This window comes from Nomascus leucogenys, chromosome 16 (assembly GCF_006542625.1).
Source record: "Nomascus leucogenys isolate Asia chromosome 16, Asia_NLE_v1, whole genome shotgun sequence".
Classification (NCBI taxonomy): Eukaryota; Metazoa; Chordata; class Mammalia; order Primates; family Hylobatidae; genus Nomascus; species Nomascus leucogenys.
Window position 1 is genome coordinate 72,137,171 of NC_044396.1, and position 23,497 is coordinate 72,160,667.

The following is a 23,497-nucleotide window of genomic DNA, read 5'->3' on the forward strand; positions in this document are numbered from 1 at the left end:
ACTGGCCCAGCTTCATTGAGTTTGAAGCAAAAACTGGGCATCTGGCCAGAGCACTGGTTAGAATTAGCCACATAGTGAAAAATGCCCACTTGGCCTTGCCTCCAGCACACTGGCCTGGAGCTCACAGTCTCTAGAGAACATTTCTGATTGAATCGCACCCACCCTTTCCTGGGGAGCATATACTCAACATTGTTATTCTGGCTGGAGTTGCCATTTGTCCAGATGTAAAGAGTTATCCTAACACAGTTCACATGGTACTTTTCGACTTATATGGTTCCATAATATCTGTTCCTAATATAAAATGACACAAGACAATTTAAAAATTATGACTGAAGCCTGTTTGATGAAGGGGTTGTAACGGGACGTAAAGTCTTATCCCATGAAGTCTCACCTTTGTTCTGTTCCACTCTGATCAACATGAATAATATGTATTGGCAAATGATCTAACAACATGTGTTCTTTTCAGATGAAAATTGGAGAGACCCACACGGATATTGAATTGAGTGGGTTGTTGCCCAATACAGAATACACAGTCACAGTTTATGCCATGTTTGGAGAAGAGGCCAGTGATCCTGTTACGGGACAAGAAACAACATGTGAGCAGCACAGCCATTCAGTTGGGATGCTGTAGTAAAAGCCCACATGAATGTGGGGGTTCTGAATTGGAACTACTAGTTTAGGCTGAAACCTCTTAAAAGCTAATTATAATTTTAAAAATCTCATATTCTATTTAGGGCAAGGAAATGTATTTCTTATATATTGTATTATTATGAGTGATGTGGTTGCCAGAATCAAACTTCAGCATCCTCCAGATAATTCCACCTGTGTCTTTCTTTGTCTAAATTCAAATGCAGGTCAGAATATAGAGGGAAGAGTGTAGGCTTTGCAAGATAGCAGCTGAGATGGGAATCTCAGCTCAACTCATATTTTAGCCAGGTGACAATGGGTGATTGATATAACTTTTTCGATTGTATAAAAGGAAGAACAATAATCTTGCAGCATGTGGTCGGTATAAGATTAAACACAGTAGTATATGTGAAAACACTCAGCACATAGTTACTGAATATCTGTTTATTTTCCACTCATATCAAAATTAACAAACATTTTTTCCTAAAAATCTTTGCTGTCTTTATCTGAGCCTATTACTATTGTAATTCATTTTCAATTGAGTAAAAATTTTATTGGTGAGGCTAATTTTGCATAAATGTAGGGAATTCCTAGAACTTTTTGGGAAATGTATGCATTTATTTTTAAAAATATGACATAAACAAAATATTACTATGGCATACTAATAATACTTACCTCATACTATTAAAATATGGCTGTATTCATGATCTTTTGAAACATAAGAAAGTGCAGGGAGACTTGGGGTCTTGCTCACCACTCTTCTCCTAGACTAAGGAGGAGATGAATAGCACAATTTCTGCAATGCCTTTCTCATTAAGATTCCATTTGGGAAAACAAAATAGAAGTTTAATGATAAAGAAGTTTGCATACATCCATTCTTTGTTAGTCAAGGCTATGTTATTCTTGCTCTTCAGACAAAGACCAATGTAATTAAAACAACAAAGAAACAAAAGCTCTGGGAGAGCCCAAGAAAGAAAAAGAAAAGAAATAAATCATGCTAGAAAGCATCTACCACATAACTGAATTCTGGGACTCTAACCATTTGAAAGAAAAGCTTTCCCCAACAGCCCATCTCTGTTTCACTCAGAGTGTTCACTTTTTTATACTTATTAAAAACATGTACAACTCGTTCCCATGATTAGCAAAAAGGTCCTAAAAAGTGATATCCTAGATATTGTTCCTGAGGCTGGCATTTTTATGTGCTAAGTAAATTAGACATTATTCTATTATATTGCCAAATGTAATGGAATTCCAGAAAAATTTAGAGCCAAATGTGCACACTACTTATATTGCTTTTTTTTCTTTTCTACACTTTCTCTCTAGCACCTTAATTATTAAGAGATTCACTAACTCCTACAAGATCTTTATTGTCAAAGAATCAGTATGTATTGAATTAATGAAAGAACTGGGCTTTGAGGTTAGGAAACATCATGCTTCATGCTATGGCTGGTAATTGTCATGATTTGTGTTCAAGTTTTTTGCTTTGCTGGCTCTATCAGCACTGACTTAGTGGGATGAGAGAGTGTCAGTAAGTGAGAGAAACAGTGAGAGAGGAGAAATTAGCATCCTGGTTAATATCATGGGCTCTGGAATCAGTTAATCGATTTTCTAGGTTAAATTCTAATTGCTCTTCTGTTCTTAGTAACTGGGACGTTGGCCAAGTTACTTCAATTTTGTGATCAATATAATGGGGATAATTGCAACTCTATCCTTGCATTCTAATGTAAGAATTTAATAAGTTAACGTATGTTATGTGTCAGACTCATGGACAACACTCAGTAAATGTTAACAATTATTTTTACAATAAGCCTGTAAAGAGCTCATGAAACTGTCAAAAATTATACACAATTTTTAATTTGTTGAATTAGATGGGGGTCCTTGAAGAGGTTCAAAAAGCTATGGAATTGACAGTTTGGAATCTGCAGAAATACTAATACCTCTTTAAATAATTTTAAAGCAATAGTAAGATGTTTATTTGTATTTGTCTCACAAAGCCACTCGTCAAATTATTCAGGTCAAATAATTACCCATTGATTCAATGGATGTTTATTGAGTACTTGCTATATTGGGGATAGATCTGGGAACAAAATGACACCAAATTAAACCCTGAGATTATAATATCCTGGGGGAGAGAGACAATAAACCGGAAATATACAGTGAAAAAAAATAGAACAGAATAAGGAGAAAGGTACTATGGGGTGGAAGAGCTGTTTTACGTAAGATGATCATAGAAAGCTTCACCAAGAAGGTGGCATATGGTCAGAAACCTGAAAGAGGCAAAGAAACCAGCTATGCGGATATCTAGGGGAAGAGCCTTGAAGGCAAAGAGAAGGCAAGTGCAGTGGCCTATGAATGAGCATGCGTGGCAGGTTCCAGTCACAGCTAGTGGCATGGAAAAGGCACGGAGTAGTAGCAGATGGAAACAGTGAAATAACAGCAGGCCAGTCATGTAGGGCCATAAAGACCATTCTAGGCTGGCTGCGGTGGCTCACGCCTGTAGTGCCAGCACTTTGGGAGGCCAAGGAAGGCAGATCACCTGAGGTCGGGAGTTCAAGACCAGCCTGGCCAACATGGTGAAACCCCCATCTCTACCAAAAATATAAAAACTAGCAAGGTGTGGTGACACACGCCTGTAATCCCAGCTACTCAGGAGGCTGAGGCATGAGAATCACTTAAATTTGGGAGGTGGAGTTTGCAGTAAGCTGAGATCCTTCCACTGCACTCGACCCTGGATGACAGAGTGAGACTCTGTCGAAAAGAAAGAAAGAAAGAGAGAAAGAAAGGGAGAAAGAGGAAGGAAGGAAGGAGAAAGAAAGAGAAACAAGAAGGAAAGAAGGAAGGAGAAAAAGAAAAGAAAAGATCATGCAAAGAACTGTGGGTTTACGCTGAGGGAGTTGGGAGCCATTTGGAAGGTTTTTTGCAGAGAAATGAAATTACCTGGCTGACATTTTAAAAGAAGCACTCTGGCTGCTTGCTGAGGAATAATTATATCAATAGCAGGGGGAAGATGGAAGTTGGGAGATTGACTGGGAGACTATGGCAAAAATCCAAGCCAAGAGGGGATAGTGGCTTCTACCAAGATGGTGGCAGTGGAGGTGAAGAGAAGGGGTCAGATCTGGATGATGGATTAGAATGGGTTGCGAGAGAAAGAGCAATCCAAGAGGCTCCAAGGTTTTTGACTTGATCAGTGGGAAGGATAGAGTTTCCATTTGCTCAGAGGGGAATATTGAGGGAAGAGGAAAGAGGGGAAGGCATCAAGAGTCAGTGATTCCGTTTGGACCGGTTAAGTTGGAGTTGCCTAATAGACACCAACATGGAAATGGCAGATGGGCATCTCCTCATTTTACATGTGGAAAATTGTGGAGCTGAGAGGTAGAGTGGCTTTGCCAGAGTCACATGGTAATTGAGTGGACTAGCTAAAATTTTATTTCAAGTTACTTTGTTTTTAATCCATTAGGTTTCTTACTTACATCAAGCTAGAGTGATAGGTACGGAAAATTTGCCTAAATCCTATTTATTTCTAACCATGTGTAACTTATTACTGCTATTTATTCTCTACAAAGAAAACTTTTTTATTTGCTAATTAGAGAACATTATTGATTTGTATGCGACAATATACACTGATTATTTCAGTGTTATAAGTTATTATCTGGGTGACACTTTTCATATGTACATAGTTTAGAAGTCAAAGATGCAGTTTCTTTTTACATGTATGTAATTTGACATTTTAATTATTTTCTATTCCATTTACTGCCAAGTGGCTTTAAGTCCACCAAGAAACCTGAGAATCTCCAATGTTGGCTCTAACAGTGCTCGATTAACCTGGGACCCAACTTCAAGACAGATCAATGGTTATCGAATTGTATATAACAATGCAGATGGGACTGAAATCAATGAGGTAAGTTCCAGGACATAATGTACATTTTTTAGGTGGTGGGGTGCTAGTTATTTATGGCTACATAACCAATCATCTCAAAGCCTAGTGGCTTAAAATAATAGTAATTATTTATTGTCTCTCATAGTTCCTGTATGTAGGTCAGGAATTGGGGTGTGGATTGCAGTTATCACTGGAGGAGGGGTGCTCCTCAGTGAGGTTAGAGCCAGATAGTGGCTGGAGCTGGAGCCATCTCATGGCGTCTTTACTCATGTATCTGGTGCCTGGTCTGGGGAGACTGGAACAGCTGGGAGCTGGAGCAGGTCTCCATATCTCTAATTAGACCCTTTATATGATGCCTTCAGCATGCAGCTTCAGGGGAGTTGTCTCAGGAGTCCCATGACCCATGTCCAAAGAGAGAGAGAGCTAAGTAGAAGCTGTACCACCATTAATGACCCAGCCTCTGAAGTCACTTGATATCACCTCTATCACACTCCATTAATATGAGATGTCACCAGCTTCACCCAGATTTACAGGTGGGGAGAAACATAGATCCTACCTATGGTGGGAGACATATCAGTCACAGGATAGGAGGAGCATATAGAGAAGAAGATATTCATTGATGTGGCTGTCTCTGGAAAATGCAGCCTGCCACAGGGGGTGGGGGTGGGGAGGGTGTATGTTCATGGAAGCATCGTGTTAAAAATAATGTCACTGTTGTCTAGTTTATCCTTCTGCTTTTGAGTAAACTGGCATCTGAAAGGCTCTAGTTAGATGAGCCTAAATTTAACAAATAATTCAAGTTTTATCTAAGAAGTACTTTCAAATAATGAAAGTTGATAAAACCCATGAAGATATAGTATCTTGCATGCAGTGACTAATGCTTTCAAAAAAGTGTTGCCTTGGAAATGTGTTTTAGCAAAACAGTGAGGTTATTTTTATTTTATTTTCCCTTATCTTGGTCCAGTAAGCTAAGACAAAGAGGGAAATATGTTAGATTGCATCATTTCTATTTTCTGACCAAATAAAGCAAGTGTTTTTATATGCAGAGACAAACATTTTTCTAAAATTAAATCCAAGCAATATTTTACAAAATGCATCCTCATAAGGGACATTGTGTAATGGACGGGCAGTCAGTAAACATTTGCTAACATATAGAAATACTGTTCAATATCCTTCATTAAACCTTTGTAAATCTTGAGAGTAAATAATCCTAGAGTCTGGTCGTTTGGATGAGTTGCTTTGTTTTTGAAGATAGCAGCCTGGAGCAGTAAAAAGATTGAAATAAAAAAACACTGAGCTATAGGTGTCTCTTTGTCACCAGTAATACATAAACTACTTTTCCAAGGTTGTTAATTAAACTGTGTAGGAGGATGAGACAGATAATATAAATGAGTGAAGCATGCCATTAAATCTGTAGAAGCAGACACACCTGCAAAGAAATACTCTCATGTTTTGCTTGACACATGAGGCTAACTTAGGCTATATATATAATATATATAATATAAATATATATTATTTACAAATATATATTATATATTTATATTATATAAATTATATATTATAAATATATAAATAAATAAATAAATATATAATATAGATTTATAAATATATAATATATCTATTTATATGTATCTATATATAAATATATAATATATAAAAATAGATATATAATATATAATTTTATATATATATATACATATTTTGAGATGGAGTCTCACTTTGTTGCCCAGGCTGGAGTGCAGTGGCACGATCTCAGCTCACTGCAAACTTTACCTCCCGAATTCAAGTGATTCTCTTGGCTCAGCCTCCCAAATAGCTGAGACTACAGGCATGCGCCACTGTGCCCAGCTAATTTTTGTATTTTTAGTAGAGACAGGGTTTCACCATGTTGTCCAGGCTAGTCTCGAACTCCTGACCTCAGGGGATCCGCCCGCCTAGGCCTCCCAAAGTGCTGGGATTACAGGTGTGAACCACTGCTCCCAGCCTAACTTAGGCTATATTTTGTCTTCCCATTTTGAGGACATGAATGCAGAAGAAATTCTCTACTGAAAGAAAGACAACAAGCAAGACTAATGATAAGTGACAATGGACAGTGAGTTTCAATGACAAGGATACTAGGGACTGGTGTGATGGGAAGTGTGTGCATCCAAGACGCAGCCAGTCTCAGCTTCTACTGATTGCTGCTGGATAGAAATCCAGGCAGGGGCTGCCAGATCTTAAGATTTCTGGAGAGATACCAGTGATTTCTATTTTTATGTAAAACCTACCAATTTAAAAGAGTTGACTCATTGAATAACCAAAGTAACACGACTGTATTCCCCAATAAATATTTGTTCATTGTAGAGCATCCTCCTTTGGTAATAATTTTTAATAAAACAAGAAAACTTTCTTATATATCAGTTACATTTATAAATATAATTATATAATAATAATTATAACCATTGTTTTAGTTCATTTGGTTTACTGTAACAAAATACCTTGCCTGGGGAAGTTTTATTTATTTATTTAGAGACAGGGTCTCTGTTGCCTAGGTTGAAGTGTGGTAGTGTGATCCTGGCTCCCTGCTTCCTTGACCTTGCAGGCTCAGGTGATCCTCCCACCTTAGCCTCCCGAGTAGCTGGGACTACAGGCACATGCCACCATGCCTAGCTAATTTTTGTACAGATGAGGTTTTGCCACGTGACCCAGGCTGGTCTCAAACTCCTGGGCTGAAGGGATTCATCTGCCTTGGCCTCCTGAAGTTCTGGAATTACAGGAGTGAGGCACTGTGCCCAACTTGGGAAACTTATCAATGACAGAAATTTATTGTTCACAGTTCTAGAAGCTGAGAAGTCTAAGATAAAGGCACCTGCACCTGAATTTGCAGGTGTATTCCTCATAGTTGGAGATTTCTACCTATGTCCTTACCTGGTGGAAGGAGCAGACAAGCTCCCATGGGCCTCTCTAATAGGGGCATTCATCCCTCACGACCTAATCATTTCTCAAAGACCCCGTCTCTTAATACTACTGCTTTGGGGATCAGGTAGCAACATATGCATCTGCAGGGGGACACAACCTTCCAGACCATAGCAGCTGCTATAGCTTCTTCTACTGTTTTCTGTTATTTGTCTTTGCAAAGAATAGCCCCAGACTAACATATTTGTTGAGAACGTATGTTGGGGGGGTTTTTTGGTAGTGTTTTTCAGTCTTAGGGAAGCTGCTAGCATTTGCTATTTCTGGGAAATTAGAACGCTATGTTTGGTAAAACCGAACTTAAAATATGAGAAAATGGGCTATGAATGAAGATTTGAGAATATTTTATTTGAGTAAAATGCATAAGCCATGCATGGATTTTGTAACACCGGTTTTGACTAGGGCGTGTATGTGTGTGTGTGTGTGTGTGTGTGTGTGTGTGTGTGTTTTCCTATTTCTTAATTCATAGCCATGCTATAGATACTTGAGGTTGCTGGATAAGTATCTTTTATTGAACTGAAGTATTACTGTACCTAATTTTAGAATATATAATTTTAAAGATGAATATTTCTATTAGATTTTGCTGTAATTTCTATGAATTTAGGCTTTTATTTATAGACAATGAAACAATTGGGTTTTTAAGAAATCCTCAAAAAACATTCTGGAATGAACTGTAAAATGTCCCAATTAAAATCTGCTTAGTACCTAACATGCAATTGATTTTTTTTTTTTGAGACGAAGTCTCGTTTTGTCGCCAGGCTGGAGTGCAGTGGCACGATCTCTGCTCACTGCAACCTCCGCCTCCTGGGTTCAAGCAATTTTCCTGCCTTAGCCACCCGAGTAGCTGGGACTACAGGCACGCACCACTATGCCCAGCTAATTTTTGTAATTTTAGTAGAGACAGGGTTTCACCATGTTGGCCAGGATGGTGTCGATCTCTTGACCTCGTGATCTGCCCGCCTTGGCCTCCCAAACTGCCGGGATTACAGGTGTGAGCCACCACGCCCAGCCCATGCAATTGATTATTAACGCTTTTGCTTTACACTCAATATTTTCTGCTTCACTTCCTCTCATCTTCCTTCTCTCATTTCCTCTTCCTCCCTCTGCATCTTTTCTGCATTACCCCTCTCCCCAGCTTTTTGGAGACCAGGAAGAAAAATGAAACAAGTATTTCAACAAATGTCTATGCTGCTGCTGCTGCTGCTGTTGATGATGATGATTATGATAATGATGGTGATGATGATGGTGGTGATGATGATGATGACAATGATGATAATGGTGATGATTATGGCGATGATGATGATGATGATGATGATGACAGTGATGATAATGATGGCGATGATTATAATGGTGCCTAACATTTGTTGAGTGCGTCCCATGAGCCAGGCACTCACTATTCTGAGTGCTGTAAAGAGAATATCTCATGTAATCCTTACAGAACCAAATGCTGACAACATGACTTGTCAAACTATGGACAGAAGTCATCTCAGGTAGCATTTACTGTGAAAGGATTTTGGAAGTACACAAACATGATGGAGAATTAAGTGCTGCCATTTGAGTTTTATAAATGCAAAGGCCACAGTTTTTGGATTTTGAGAGGTCAGTTCCTAATAGCCGTGACTCAGCAGTAGAGCCTGGAGTGGGGCCCAAATCCCTTGTTCCTCATCAGGGCCCTTTTCTACATCCCTTCCAAAATTAGGCTGAAGTTAAACTTTTAGCTAGACTGATTGAGGATAATTCTCAGAAATAGTTACATAACAATGAGATCATGGTTATTTGTTATTATTTCCTCAAATTTTTCTTCTACATCTTAAAATACTACCAGCAAAATCAGTTCTGGGACTAATTGCTTAAAACATGATATTTTAACTAATATAAATAAATGATACCTAAAGGTCTTCATTTGATGAAATAAAATAATCAATGCTGAAATTATATAAGATATAGTCTATTCAGCATCAAATATTTAATAAACAAGATCCTTTTTAACAGATACACACACACACACACACACACACACACACACACACACACACACACACACGTTTCTCCTTTTAGTCCCTTTTCCCCTTTGGTGTACCTAAGAATCTAGTACCAAGATTTTAACTGCTTTTGTGTATGTTTGATATCTTTGCAAAAGTCCTATTTGTCACCGATTTGAAACTTAGAAACAAGGTCAAGGCCTAACTAGACATTCCAGTTAATAATTTTATGGCTCAGGGCAAGTTAGTCAAGCTGTTTGGGCCTCAGGTTTTCCTTTGGAAAATAGTTGTAAAAGCACCTAGGGTTTGGTGGGTGAAGGTGGGTGGGAGAGACTCTAAATAAGACAATATGTATCAAGTCCCTGACTCTTTGTAAGTGCTCAATAAATCTCAGCCAAGACAATTCAAAACAACAGAAAGCAATATGTAACTGGAGGTTAGGGAAATATGTCTTGAACTCACATTTTTTTAACATGGGTTTGTATTTTCTGTGAGCTTAAATAATGAAGCCATACTTTAAATAGTGTTTAAGAGCATAGGATTTAGAGCCTGAAACACCTGTGTTTAAGTGCTGTGTACTAGCTGTTTTCCCCTTGGGCAAGTTCCTTAATTTTTGGAATCACATTTTTCCATTTTCAAATTGGGAGTAATAATTAGCTCCCCTACAGGATTGTGATAAGGATTAAATAAGTGAATGCATATAAAGCATGCAGACAGTTTGCAGGCTGCAGCAAATAGTAAGTGCTGAAAATGACCTATAATGTTATCAATCCCTGATTTAGAAGAAGATAATCCATATTTTCAATTAACCGTTGCGGTGTAATCAACACTACAGCTTACGATACAGCCTAGGAGCATGCAGCTTGGGCAGAACTCAGCAGGGACAGCTGGGCTTTGCCATGTGGTGTCAGCTGGGGTGAATCATGCATTCATCTGGGAGTCTGACTGGACCAGAACTTCTAGGATGACTTCATATCCATGTGTGACCCCTCAACTAGAGTGTCTGAAAAGGCTGGGATTCTCTGGCCCTCTCCAGAAGAGTGGCTCAGTACAGCACAATGGTACAGTACAGTGACAGCTCTTTTTTTCCAGGGTTGGCACTCTTTTTTGACCTACAGAGGTGTAGATTCTTTAGAGGTGTATTTGGCTTCTGGACTGGCCCTTAGATTAGAGAAGACCTTTCTCACCTCTTTTAAGAAACAGTTTTTTTGGTGCCTTCAACTTCATTTTAATTTATTTATTCTATTCACTCAAAAAAATATAATTCAACATACAGTGGTGAAGAAACTAAACAAGGTCTTGCCCTCAAGGAGCTTAAACTCTATGCAGGAGATAGACAATAAACATGTAGGTAAATAAAGTAATTTCAGGTTGCCATTGGTGCCAAGGAGGAAACAACAAGGCCAGTGTCAGAGAATAACCCTACTTATAGGTGGAAACATAGGTGGAAAGAGAAACCTCCTCTGAGGAGGTGATAGTTAAGCATAGTCATGATAGAGGAAGAAGGCCTAATTTTGACAAGAGCTGGGGAATAGGGTCACAGACAGAGTGAACTGCATGTGCTAAGGCCCTGAGGTGGGAAAGGCAAGGACCTGAAAGGAGGCCAGTGTGGCTGGAACCCAACAGGCCACTGGAGTATGGCAGAAAGAAAAGGTGCTGCCCCGGATTATGAAGGCCAAGAGGTATCTCAGGGTGCTTGGTTTTGATTTGGAGTGCAATAGATAGCCAATGAAGGTTTAAGTAGAGAGGTGACATTTTATATTTTGCTAAAGGTTACCTTGCCATGAGCAAACACATACAGTGTTGAGCTTAGTGACCTTCCCCTGAACCTCAGGTAGCATCAGGATTAGTCACTGATAGTATCATAAATAAGAGATCTTGGCTGGGTGCAGTGGCTCACGCTTGTAATCCCAGCACTTTGGGAGGCCAAGGTGGGTGGATCACTAGAGGCCAGGAGTTTGAGACCAGCCTGGCCAACATGGTGAAACCCCATCTCTACTAAAAATACAAAAATTAGCCGGACCTGGTGGCGCATGCCTGTAATCCCAGCTACATGAGAGGATGAGGCAAGAGAATAGCTTGAAACCTGGAGGCGGAGATTGCAGTGAGCCAAGATCGCGCCACTGCACTCCAACCTGGGTGACAAGAGCAAGAACCTGTCTCCAAAAAACAACAACAAAAAAAGGGATCTTATTGCTCTGCTCAAATGTCTCTTGAGAACATTTTAAGCAGAGCTTATTTTTGACAGAGGTTGCTCTCAGGTAAATATGGTCATTTCTTAAATTTTCCAGAGTATCACCACAGTTGGGGCACCTCATTATGCATTATTATAAGTCCTTGTGAGGATTAACAGAGAATATATGTGAAATGCCTAGGTGTGGGCCCCATATACGTGGTCTACAATATGCACCCTGTACTATGCAGCGCTGCAGCCCCATGCCCAACCCCTCAGTGACAAAGCTGCATCTGTTCTTTCTCTTGCCTTGAGGGTGCCTTCTAGACCCTTCCCTCATCTCCTTTTTTTTTTTTGAGATGGAGTTGCACTCTGTCACCCAGGCTGGAGTGCAGTGGCATGATCTCAGCTCACTGCAACATCTGCCACCCTGGTTCAAGCGATTCTCCTGCCTCGGCCTCCCGAGTAGCTAAGATTACAGGTGTGCACCATCACACCCAGCTAATTTTTGTATTTTTAGTAGAGATGGGGTTTCGCCATGTTGGCCAGGCTGGTCTTGAACTCCCAACCTCAAGTGATCCACCTGCCTCGGCCTCCCAAAGTGCTGGGATTACTTACAGGCGTGAGCCACTGTGCCTGACCCACCCATCTCCTCTTACTTTATGGTTTCTTTTTTCAATGTATGTTTTTTGTTGTCAAGTTCTCTTTTCTAGTCCTTAATTTTTCTTACACTCTTGATGTCCATTCCTTGGGATTTCATCTTTTATATGCCCCAAAGAAGTTGAAAAATACTTTCACCAAATATGTCTTTCTGTGGAAGATAGAGGAATGTTTCAAATATTTACTATTTTCTTTAGTATTAATGTTCCATGATTCTTTCCCAGCATCATTGCTCACCTGTACAACTCTTATAGGAGCTATCATGTATTACTTAGCTATGGGGCCAGGAGAGCCCAGGCAGTGAAGCAAAAAACTGGCTGCTACTAGCAGATCTAACTGGAAACATTATCTGTATTTATGTCTGCCTCTAAAGTTGTCTGCACTTTGTGTCTGGAATGAATGGAAAGAATATTGATTGCAAAGTTGTCCTGAGAATTAACTGATGGGTAATCAAAGGGTATAAGATCAGAAATGTTCATACATAAACTGGTTTTATAATTCAATAATTTGTTTTGCAGTGTTTATAGCTTTGCTGTCAGCTAAGCGAGCTACAGACAATAATAAAATGATTCTTAGAGAGCATTAGATAGAGCTGTTATTATGACTTATTTCTTTGACAGGTTGAAGTCGATCCTATTACTACCTTCCCTCTGAAGGGCTTGACACCTCTCACAGAGTATACTATTGCTATTTTCTCCATCTATGATGAAGGACAGTCAGAGCCTCTGACTGGAATTTTTACCACCGGTAAGCAGCCTCATTATGGTTTGAAAAGTTTTGAGAGTAGCTATTAATATATAGAAACCAGAACCTGGAGCACCTTCTTTATTTGTGATTTTGAAGAGATTAAATTTTAATTTTTATTTCTTTTATGTTATTAAAAAATAAACAATCATTTGACTAATATGTGTACTGGCTAATTATTTTTTATCAAAGCAAGGAAGAGAGAGAAAAGACCACCTAAATTCAAAAGCTCTGTTTTTTAAAAAATGTATGTTTTTCTCTTCCTAATCTTATACCTTTTACTTTCATTCCTTAGTGTAAAACTTCTACATCCTTCTTCCATTCAAATGACTGTGTGTATTAAGTTGAATTCTCAAAATTGCTGATACCCAACAGTTTTTGACCTACAAAAATGACAGTCTCATACTATTTAGCTCAATATATCAGCCGATGATTTTCCCGGAGCCTGAAATCTTCGTATAATAATAAGTAATATTTTAAACACTAAAATTAAATAGAAGACACGAATACATTATTTTTATTTTCTATATGTACCCTGTAGCCACTTTTTGTCTCTTGGTGGCAACAATTCTATTATTTGCTTTCTGAACTTACCATGGATTGCACTTGGAAACAAATGTAGTCTTTACTGAGGGGATGAGAAGGTAATTTGGAGACAGATGAAAAAGAAGCTGGATTGAGAAATGTTTGTGGAAAAATTCAGTAATTTAACCAAATCTCCAGAAGCCTAATTCTAGTTGGGATTCTCATGGTGTCCTATCGAAAAGTTGGGTTTTTATGTTTTTTTTTTTTTTTTTAAACTCTGACTTCAAATAATAAAAATCAATTCTTTGACAATATATTTTGGGTGCAGTTGGGTGTTATACTTTCTGTTGTACATCCCAGAAGTGTGTAATCTCTGAAACAGTGGAAGGCCTGATAAATTCTATTTCATTTCTGATGACCACCATATGTACAAGTTAAAAGACTGAAGGTTCTTTTCCAGGATTAATACCAGGGAACGATTTAGCCACTAAAGCAAATAGAACTAAAAAGGAAGCTTTCTTAGGCCCCTATTTTGTTAATTTCCTCAAGATACTTGGAAAATAATATTTTTTAAAAAATGAATATGGCACTTTTGTTTTTTATAGTTAATGAAAACAGCCAAATAGAAAAGAGTTTTGGAAATTACTGGAAAAGTTTTAAGATCTGTTATTTCCATGGTTTCCCTAATTTATGATATTGGCGAATGCTGGAAATAGAAATGGAAGGCCACCCTGGACTGATGCGCCCTGGTTTTCCTTCTTCCCTGTGCTTTCCTAAAGCAAAAGATTCCTCAAAGAGTCTTCTCCACCCCTGGGAGATACTTGGGTTTTGGCTTTCTTGCCTTCTCATTTCCCTAACAAAATCTCCTTCCTTGGTTTACAGAGGAAGTTCCAGCCCAGCAATACTTAGAAATTGATGAGGTGACGACAGACAGTTTTAGGGTGACCTGGCATCCCCTCTCAGCTGATGAAGGGCTACACAAATTGATGTGGATTCCAGTCTATGGGGGGAAGACTGAGGAGGTGAGTTGTCTGAAACAGACTGAAAATTAATATGGAGCATTAGTGAATACCTACTGCTGCTGGAGTTGGTCTTCACTTTAAAATATATTAGGAATCCCAGAAGTAATTCGTATTTTACATGGCTTGGAGTTTTAGAAATGTCAAATCATATGATTTTCCTAATATTAGGACATATTGTTGCCAGAACTTTAGTTATGTATTTATATATTTTCTGATTCTTTGACTTTAATAAATGACATTTAATACAACTTTAAAATGTCACTTTTGCAATATTAATAATTTATTTGCTGAGGGGATTGAAAGGAATAAAGTCTCTGGCTTGACCTTAAAATGGACTTCAACAGCCTTGGAGTTCTTTATGATTGGTTGTTTCTTGCTTATGCTCAGAATAACACTTTTTCTTTTCTTTTTTTTTTCAAATAAGCATAGTTACTAAGCACCAAAATATATTTCAGGTTGTCCTGAAAGAAGAGCAGGACTCACATGTTATTGAAGGCCTGGAGCCCGGTACGGAGTATGAAGTTTCACTATTGGCCGTGCTTGATGATGGAAGCGAGAGTGAGGTGGTGACTGCTGTCGGGACCACACGTAAGTCTTGGTCTGGCCACAATGCATTTCAGCTGCTCCCACAATCCCTCTTTACCCCATCAATTTCCTTCCCCATCTGCTTTATCCTTGGCTCTGGAAGCTTCAATTTCTCTTTGTCCCCCAGAATTCTTCATATATCTTCACCTTCAATGAAACCAGTATGTGAAGCATCTTAGCTTCCTAGACGATGATCAACATGAAGGCAGGGACCATATCTGTGTTGCTCACCATTATATTTTCCAGGACTTAGCACAGTACTTGGCACATGTTAACTGTAGAGTAAATACCCATCAAATGGATGGATGGATAGATGAATGGATGTATGCAAGAATGGATAAAATAATTTACAAATGAATAGATTGCCAAACAAACCTAGGGCCAACATGTCAGAGAGTTTCTGGAATTTTCCAAGTTGATATTGGTTCCAAGAATCTTGTACAAAATTTACTCGCTGATTCATTCATCTCTTCATTTTTAAAATATGAGGTATTGACCACATATTAAATTGCCTTAGCTTGGGTTCCCTGGAACCAGATTCTAGACAGAAAATTGCAGCCAGAAAGTTTATTGAAGAGTGCAGTTGGGAGATGCTTATGTAAAAACCTGAGGACAGCACAACGGGGCATGGGAAGAAGTTGAAACTGAACCCTCAGCTAATCTTATTATAATGGAGGTCTAGTGCCGGGACGACCCTTCTGAGTTGTCTCAAATTGAGGCAAAGGGGCTGAGACTTCATGCCCTTGCATCCCCAGTCGCTGGAGGTGAGCCATTCCCTGACAGAGGCCATGAACTCAGGCGAGACAGTTCCCAGAGCTGTGAACTGTTGGCAGGCAGTGTTCCAGCACCAAGTGGATTGGTGTGTTGACCCTAAAAAGGGGATCTGGGAAGAGCAGCACATCTGTACTTCATTCTGCTATATGCCCACGGTGGCTGTAAGAAATAGAAGATGCACTGCTTGTCCAAGCACATTGCGCTCCGTGGTGGTCCTGTTTGGCAGCCTTTTCACAACTTGGTCTACAGCACTGTCTAATTTCCCTTAATTACCATGGCTATGCCCCTATTTCAAAGTAATTGGGTGGTTTCACAATTATGTAGATGTATTCCAAATGTTTATATGAAGCCTGGTATCTGTGATGAGAAACTTTAACATTCTTTGGGTTTCAGTTTTCTTATCTGTGGCACAGGTATGTCTGCCTTACTTACAATTCACTTCTTTGGTTTTCTAACCATAGTCATGTTTGTTGTGGGAGGTGAAATGTTCTTTGAAAGCTACAACATGCTATATAAAAATGGACAGTTATTTTTGCAGCATTTTTAAGTAATATATTGCTTTTAGTTGACAGTTTTTGGACAGAACCAGCTACAACCATAGTGCCTACCACACCCGTGACTTCAGGTAAGGTCAAATAGTAGCCTGCTTAACCACTTTAAAAATTTTCTTTAAACAGATGTTATGTTATCCTGGTTTTATTTATTATTAACTAGGAAAAGAGATGACCCTCCCTTCCTTTTCTGGCACACTGGTTCAGACGCCTCTCAGAGCCTCTCACCACCTTCCTTGCCACCAAATGCCCATGGATCTCCTACTCAACTGATCTCACTGATACATCACTCTACCTCTTTCATCTTTGTCTTGGATGCTCATGCACCTTACCTGGGATGTTAACGTAGCTGCGTCCCCAGGGGTCTTTGCCCTCCTCTTTATCTCAGTGACTTCTGTTGCTCTCTGTTGAGAATTCCTCTTCTTTTCTCTTTTTTTCTTTTAGAGACAGAGTTTCATTCTGTCATCCAGGCTGGAGTGCAGCGCCACGATCAAGGCTCACCACAGCCTTGACTTCCTGGGCTCATGCGATCCTCCAGCCTCAGCCCTCCAAGTAGCTGGGACTACAGGCATGTACCACCATGCCTGGCTAATTGTTTTGAATTTTAGTAGAGATGAGGTCTTGCCGTATTACTCAGGCTGGTCTTTAACTCCTGAGCTCAAATGTTCCTTCATCCTCGGCCTCCCAAAGTTCTGGAATTGCAGGCATGAACCACCATGCCTGGCCTTGTTGAGAACTATTCTTATCATGTTTTCCTTGCATTTCTGTGGGTAACTGACACTTGGCTGGTCTATTGTTTTTCCTATATTAGTTGTTTCCTCTCTCAGCTTAGCTTTCCCCTTCACTGTAATACACCTCCCAACTAGCTGTCAGAGTCAACTTGGTAAAACACAAGTTTGATAATATCATTTATTTACTTCTCTAAGACACTTCAATAGCTCTCCATTACCCATTTGTTGATTCATTCATTTTTCAATTAATCCTTATCAAGCCTTCTTTGTGCTCTAAAGTCTTTTTCATAGCATCCAAGATCCTTCCTAGTTGGGTCCTGCTTCCCTTCCTGGCCTCAACCATATTTCCTATGCTTCCCCCGTTTTTCTCTTACCATCCCAAACTCCTTTCCCTAAATGTGAGAAGTTCCCTCCCATTCCCATTGCCTGGTAGCCCTCCTGCAATGTTGCCAGGTAAATGTCAACCCCCTCCTCCTCTGTGACACTTTTACTATTTTTGTTGAATTAATAACTATATAAAAACCAAAGCCCTAACAGTCTGACACACAGAAAAAGTTCAATGAATATTTTCTAAATGAATTAATAGATGAATGAAGAGAAAGGAGAATGAGAAGAGATAGACAAAGGGAAATGAAGTTAGGGTAGAAGAGAAAAGAAAAAAATGCAACAAATAAGGGAGCAGGCACCTTGAGAGATTAACATGAATGTGCCAGGAAACACGGGTAAAGGAGTTTGGAGAAGTATCAGAGAAAAGATCGTGTCTGTGTGGGCTAAATGGATAAAGGCAGCCTGAGTGCAGATTTGTGCTGTGAATGACACGTGTTAAAAGAGAAATGGGGGTGAGGGCAGGTAATTGGGATGTGTGTTGGATGCTGGATTGCACACACAGGTGGACAAAGTCTGGCCCACTGTGCCCACTTGTCCACAGAGCACTAGTGTGAGGTTCTCATGACCGCTCTTTCCTTTGGGTTCCATGGGCTGTTTTTCTAGTCTCAGGGCTTCTTCCCAGTTTTCTTTACTGGTGCATATACAGAACTGATAGTTTTGAGGGTGCCGTGGTCTCATCTTGTAAGTATCTCTTAATCTCTCTTTTATTTGCTGCCAGTAGGTATCATGTCTCCCCATTAAGCACCACAGCTGAGCCCTTCTTGCCTCATATACATCTATATTACAGGGATACATTAAATGATGCTTGCTGTCACCCCACAGGTAGTCTCTGTGGCTCATTTTGGAATATGATATGTTAAAAGTTTTTTAATTCTTGGTTGTGTTTATTCCAGTTTTCCAGACAGGAATCAGAAACCTAGTTGTAGGTGATGAAACCACTTCTAGCCTGCGGGTAAAATGGGACATTTCTGACAGCGATGTGCAGCAGTTTAGGGTGACCTACATGACAGCTCAAGGGGACCCTGAGGAAGAAGTCGTAGGAACGGTCTGTATAAATTCAACTGACTAGAAACTCTGCAGATGTTACTAACACAGCTAACAAGACTGTCTTCAGAGAGCAATGCAAACTTTACTGCTCTTTTCTCGGTGGCTCTGCCATCTCCAGAAACTAATGTTCTCTGTTAATCTGTCTCCACTGCTGGCTTCTTAGTGACCTTTATATATCAAAAACTTGCTCCATGTACAACTTGCTCCAAGTTAATAACCTCTGAACATTGTTTCAAATATCGCTTCTCTTCTGCTGCCTTGATCACCTGTTCGAGCACCAAAGTTGGGTCATAAAAGGCCATATGTACTTGTATTTGTATATATGTATGTATAGACATGTATAAAAGTTTAATATAGAAAATAATTTCTTCTGCCCCTGGAAATCTGATAAACTTTTAAGCAAAGGACACGGAAAAGGTCTTCTATGTGGTATAGTGAGAATATTCTTAATAAAATACCATCCATTAACCAATAGTTATATTTTTCATTGACATCAACTCATATTGAGCAGATTTATAGTCATTTCTAATTATTCTTAACATGGATGTATCCCCTCAGGGATTTAGATTTTTATACATTGTGTTTTCTTTGAGTTGTTTTATCTATCTTTCCTTTTTCTAAATGATACACTTTTTTCTAATTTATTTATTATTATTATTTTTTATACTTAAGTTCTGGGATACATGTGCAGAACATGCAGGTTTTTTACATAGGTATACGTGGACCATGGTGGTTGGCTGCACCCATCAACCCGTCATCTATGTTAAGTATTTCTCCTAATGCTATCCCTCCCTTTGCCTCGTACCCCCAACAGGACCCAGTGTGTGATGTTCCCCTCCCTGTGTCCATGTGTTCTCATTGTTCAACTCCCACTTACGAGTGAGAACATGTGATGTTTGGTTGCCTGTTCCTGTGTTAGTTTGCTGAGAATGATGGTTTCCAGCTTCATCCATGTCCCTGCAAAGGACATGAACTCATCCTTTATTATGGCTGCATAGTATTCCATGGTGTTTATGTGCCACATTTTCTTTATCCAGTCTATCACTGATGGGCATTTGGGCTGGTTCCAAGTCTTCGCTATTGTGAACAGTGCTGCAATAAACATGTGTGGATGCATTGTTATAGTATACTGATTTATAATGCTTTGGGGTATATACCCAGTAATGGGATTGTTGAGTCAAATGGTATTTCTAGTTCTAGATCTTTGAGGAATTGCAACACTGTCTTCCACAATGGTTGAGCTAATTTACAGTCTCACCAACAGTGTAAAAGTGTTCCTATTTCTCCACATCCTCTCTAGCATCTGTTGTTTCCTGACTTTTTAATGATTGCCATTCTAACTGGCATGAGATGATATCTCATTGTGGTTTTGATTTGAGTTTTTCTAATGACCAATGATGATAAGCTTTTTTTTTTCATATGTTTGTTGGCTGCATAAATGTATTCTTTTGAAAAGTGTCTGTTAATATCCTTCTCCCACTTTTTGATGGGGTTATTTGTTTTTTTCTTGTAAATTTGTTTAAGTTCCTTGTAGATTCTGGATATTAGCCGTTTGTCAGATGAATAGATTGCAAAAATTTTCTCCCATTCTGCAGGTTGCCTGTTCATTCGGATGATAGTTTCTTTAGCTGTGCAGAAGCTCTTTAGTTTAATTAGATCCCATTTGTCTATTTTGGCTTTTGTTGCAATTGCTTTTGGTGTTTTAGTCATGAAGTCTTTGCCCATGCCTATGTCCTGAATGGTATTGCCTAGGTTTTTTCCAGGATTTTTATGGGTTTAGGTCTTATGTTTAAATTTTTAATCTATCTTTTCATTTTTGAAATGTGCGGTGTTTGGTTGCCTGTTCCTTTTTTTGTATAAGGTTCATTTTTGTATAAGGTGTAAGAAAGGGGTCCAGTTTCAGTTTTCTGCCTATGGCTAGCCAGGTTTCCCAACACCATTTATTAAATAGGGAATCCTCTCCCCATTGCTTTTTTTCCAGGTTTGTCAAAGATAGATGGTTGCAGATGTGTGGTGTTATTTCTGAGGCCTCTGTTCTGTTCCATTGGTTTACATATCTGCTTTGGTACCAATGCCAAGCTGTTTTGGTTACTGTGGCCTTGTACTATAGTTTTAAGTCAGGTAGTATAATGCCTCCAGCTTTGTTCTTTTTGCTTAATCCTGTCTTGGCTATATGGACTCTTTTTTGGTTCCATGTGAAATTTAAAGTAGTTTTTTCTAATTCTGTGAAAAAAGTCAATGGTAGCTTAATGGGAATAACATTGAATCTATAAATTACTTTGGGCAATATGGCCATTTTTATGATATTGATTCTACCTATCCATGAGCATGAAATGTTTTTCCATTTGTTTGTGTCCTCTCTTATTTCCTTGAGCAGTGGTTTGTAGTTCTCCTTGAAGAGGTCCTTCACATCCCTTATAAGTTGGATTCCTAGGTATTTTATTCTCTTTGTCGCAATTGTGAATAGGAGTTCGCTCATGATTTGGTTCTCTGTCTATTACTGGTGTATGGGAATCCTTGTGATTTTTGCAATTGATTTTGTATCCTGAGACTTTGCTGAAGTTGCTTATCAGCTTAGGGAGATTTGGGGCTGAGATGATGGGGTTTTCTAAATATGCAATCATGTCTTCTGCAAACAGAGACAACTTGACTTTCTGTCTTCCTATTTGAATACCCGTTATCACTTTCTCTTGCCTGATTGCCCTGGCCAGAAACTCGAATACTATGTTGAATAGGAGTGGTGAGATAGGGCATCCTTGTCTTGTGCCGATTTTCAAAGGGAATGCTTCCAGCTTTTGCCCATTCAGTATGATATTGACTGTGGGTTTGTCATAAATAGCTCTTTTTATTTTGAGATACATTCCATCAATACCTAGTTTATTGAGAGTTTTTAGCATGAAGCGGTGTTGAATTTTATTGAAGGCCTTTTCTGCATCTATTGAGATGATCATGTGGTTTTTGTCATTGATTCTGTTTATGTGATGGATTATATTTATTGATTTGTGAGTGTTGAACCAGCCTTGCATCCCAGGGATGAAGCCGCCTTGATCGTGGTGGATAAGCTTTCTAAAGCTGCTGAATTCGGTTTGCCAGTATTTTATTGAGGATTTTCGCATCAATGTTCATCCGGGATATTGGCCTGAAATTTTCTTTTTTTGTTGTGTCTCTGCCAGGTTTTGGTGTCAGCATGATGCTGACCTCATAAAAAGAGTTAAGGAGGAGTCCCTCTTTTTCTATTGCTTCGAATAGTTTTAGAAGGAATGATACCAGCTCCTCTTTTTACCTTTGTCAGAAATTGGCTGTGAATCCATCTGGTCCTGGGCTTTTTTTTTGGTTGGTAGGCTGTTAATTACTGCCTCAATTTCAGAACTTGTTATTGGTCTATTCAGGAATTCAACTTCTTCCTGGTTTAGTCTTGGGAGGGTGTATGTGTCCAGGAATTTATCCATTTCTTCTAGATTTTCTAGTTTGTTTGCATAGTGGTGTTTATAGTATTCTCTGATGGTAGGTTGTATTTCTGTGGGATCAGTGGTGCTATCCCCTTTATCATTTTTTTTTTTTTGATGAGTCTCACTCTGTTGCCCAGGCTGGGAGAGTAGTGGTGCAATCTTGGCTCACTGCAACCTCCTCCTCCTGGGTTCCAGCAATTCTCCTGCCTCAGCCTTCCGAGCTGCTGGGACTACAGGCACCTCCAACCATGCCCGGCTAATTTTTGTTTCTTTTAGTAGAGATGGGGTTTCACCATGTTGGCCAGGCTGGTCTCAAACTCCTGACCCTGTGATCTGCCTGCCTTGGCCTCCCAAAGTGCTGGGATTACAGGCATGCACCACCCCTGCCCCCTTTACCATTTTTTATTGTGTCTACTTGATTCTTCTCTCTCTTCTTCTTTATTAGTCTGGCTAGTGGTCTATTTATTTTTTTAATCTTTTCAAAAAACCAGCTCCTGGATTCACTGATTTTTTGAAGGGCTTTTCATATCTCTGTCTCCTTCAGTTCTGCTCTGATCTTAGTTATTTCTTGTCTTCTGCTAGCTTTTGAATTTGTTTGCTCTTGCTTCTCTAGTTCTTTAAACTGTGATGTTAGGATGTCGATTTTAGATCTTTCCAGCTTTCTCCTGTGGGCATTTAGTGCTGTAAGTTTCCCTCTAAACACTGCTTTAGCTGTGTTCCAGAGATTCTGGTACATTGTGTCTTTGTTCTCATTGGTTCCAAAGAACGTATTTATTTCTGCCTTGATTTTGTTATGTACCCAGTAGTCATTTAGGAGCAGGTTGTTCAGTTTCCATGTAGTTGTGCAGTTTTGAGTGAGTTTCTTAATCCTGAGTTCTAATTTGATTGCTCCGTGGCCTGAGAGACTGTTTGTTATGATTTGCATTCTTTTGCATTTGCTGAGGAGTGTTTTACTTCCAATTATGTGGTGAATTTTAGAATAAGTGCGATGTGGTACTAGGAAGAATGTATATTCTGTTGATTTGGAGTGGGGAGTTCTGTAGATGTCTATTAGGTCCTCTTGGTCCAGAGCTGAGTTCAAGTCCTGGATATCCTTGGTAATTTTCTGTCTCATTTATCTGTCTAATATTAACAGTGGGGTGTTAAAGTCTCCCACTACTATTGTGTGGGAGTGTAAGTCTCTTTGTAGGTTTCTAAGAACTTCCTTTATGAATCTGGGTGCTCCTGTGTTGGGTGCATATATATTTAGGATAGTTAGCTTTTCTTGTTGCATTGATCCCTTTACCATTATGTAATGCCCTTCTTTGTCTTTTTTGATCTTTCTTGGTTTAAAGTCTGTTTTATCAGAGACTAGGATTGCAACCCCTGCTTTTTTTTTTTTGCTTGGTAAATATTCCTCCATCCCTTTATT

At 39.2% G+C, this 23,497-nt stretch overlaps 1 protein-coding gene across 1 annotated transcript in view; it reads left to right on the plus strand.

Moving 5' to 3' along the window:
• Positions 1–23,497, plus strand: part of COL14A1 (collagen type XIV alpha 1 chain) — a 243,649-nt gene that overhangs the window by 81,058 nt on the left and 139,094 nt on the right. Inside the window, exons 13-19 of the mRNA XM_003256159.3 lie at positions 467–596; positions 4,386–4,525; positions 12,892–13,018; positions 14,423–14,562; positions 15,018–15,150; positions 16,487–16,546; positions 18,484–18,635. Of these exons, the coding sequence (XP_003256207.1) occupies positions 467–596; positions 4,386–4,525; positions 12,892–13,018; positions 14,423–14,562; positions 15,018–15,150; positions 16,487–16,546; positions 18,484–18,635 (882 nt within the window). The remainder of the gene's footprint in view (positions 1–466; positions 597–4,385; positions 4,526–12,891; positions 13,019–14,422; positions 14,563–15,017; positions 15,151–16,486; positions 16,547–18,483; positions 18,636–23,497) is intronic.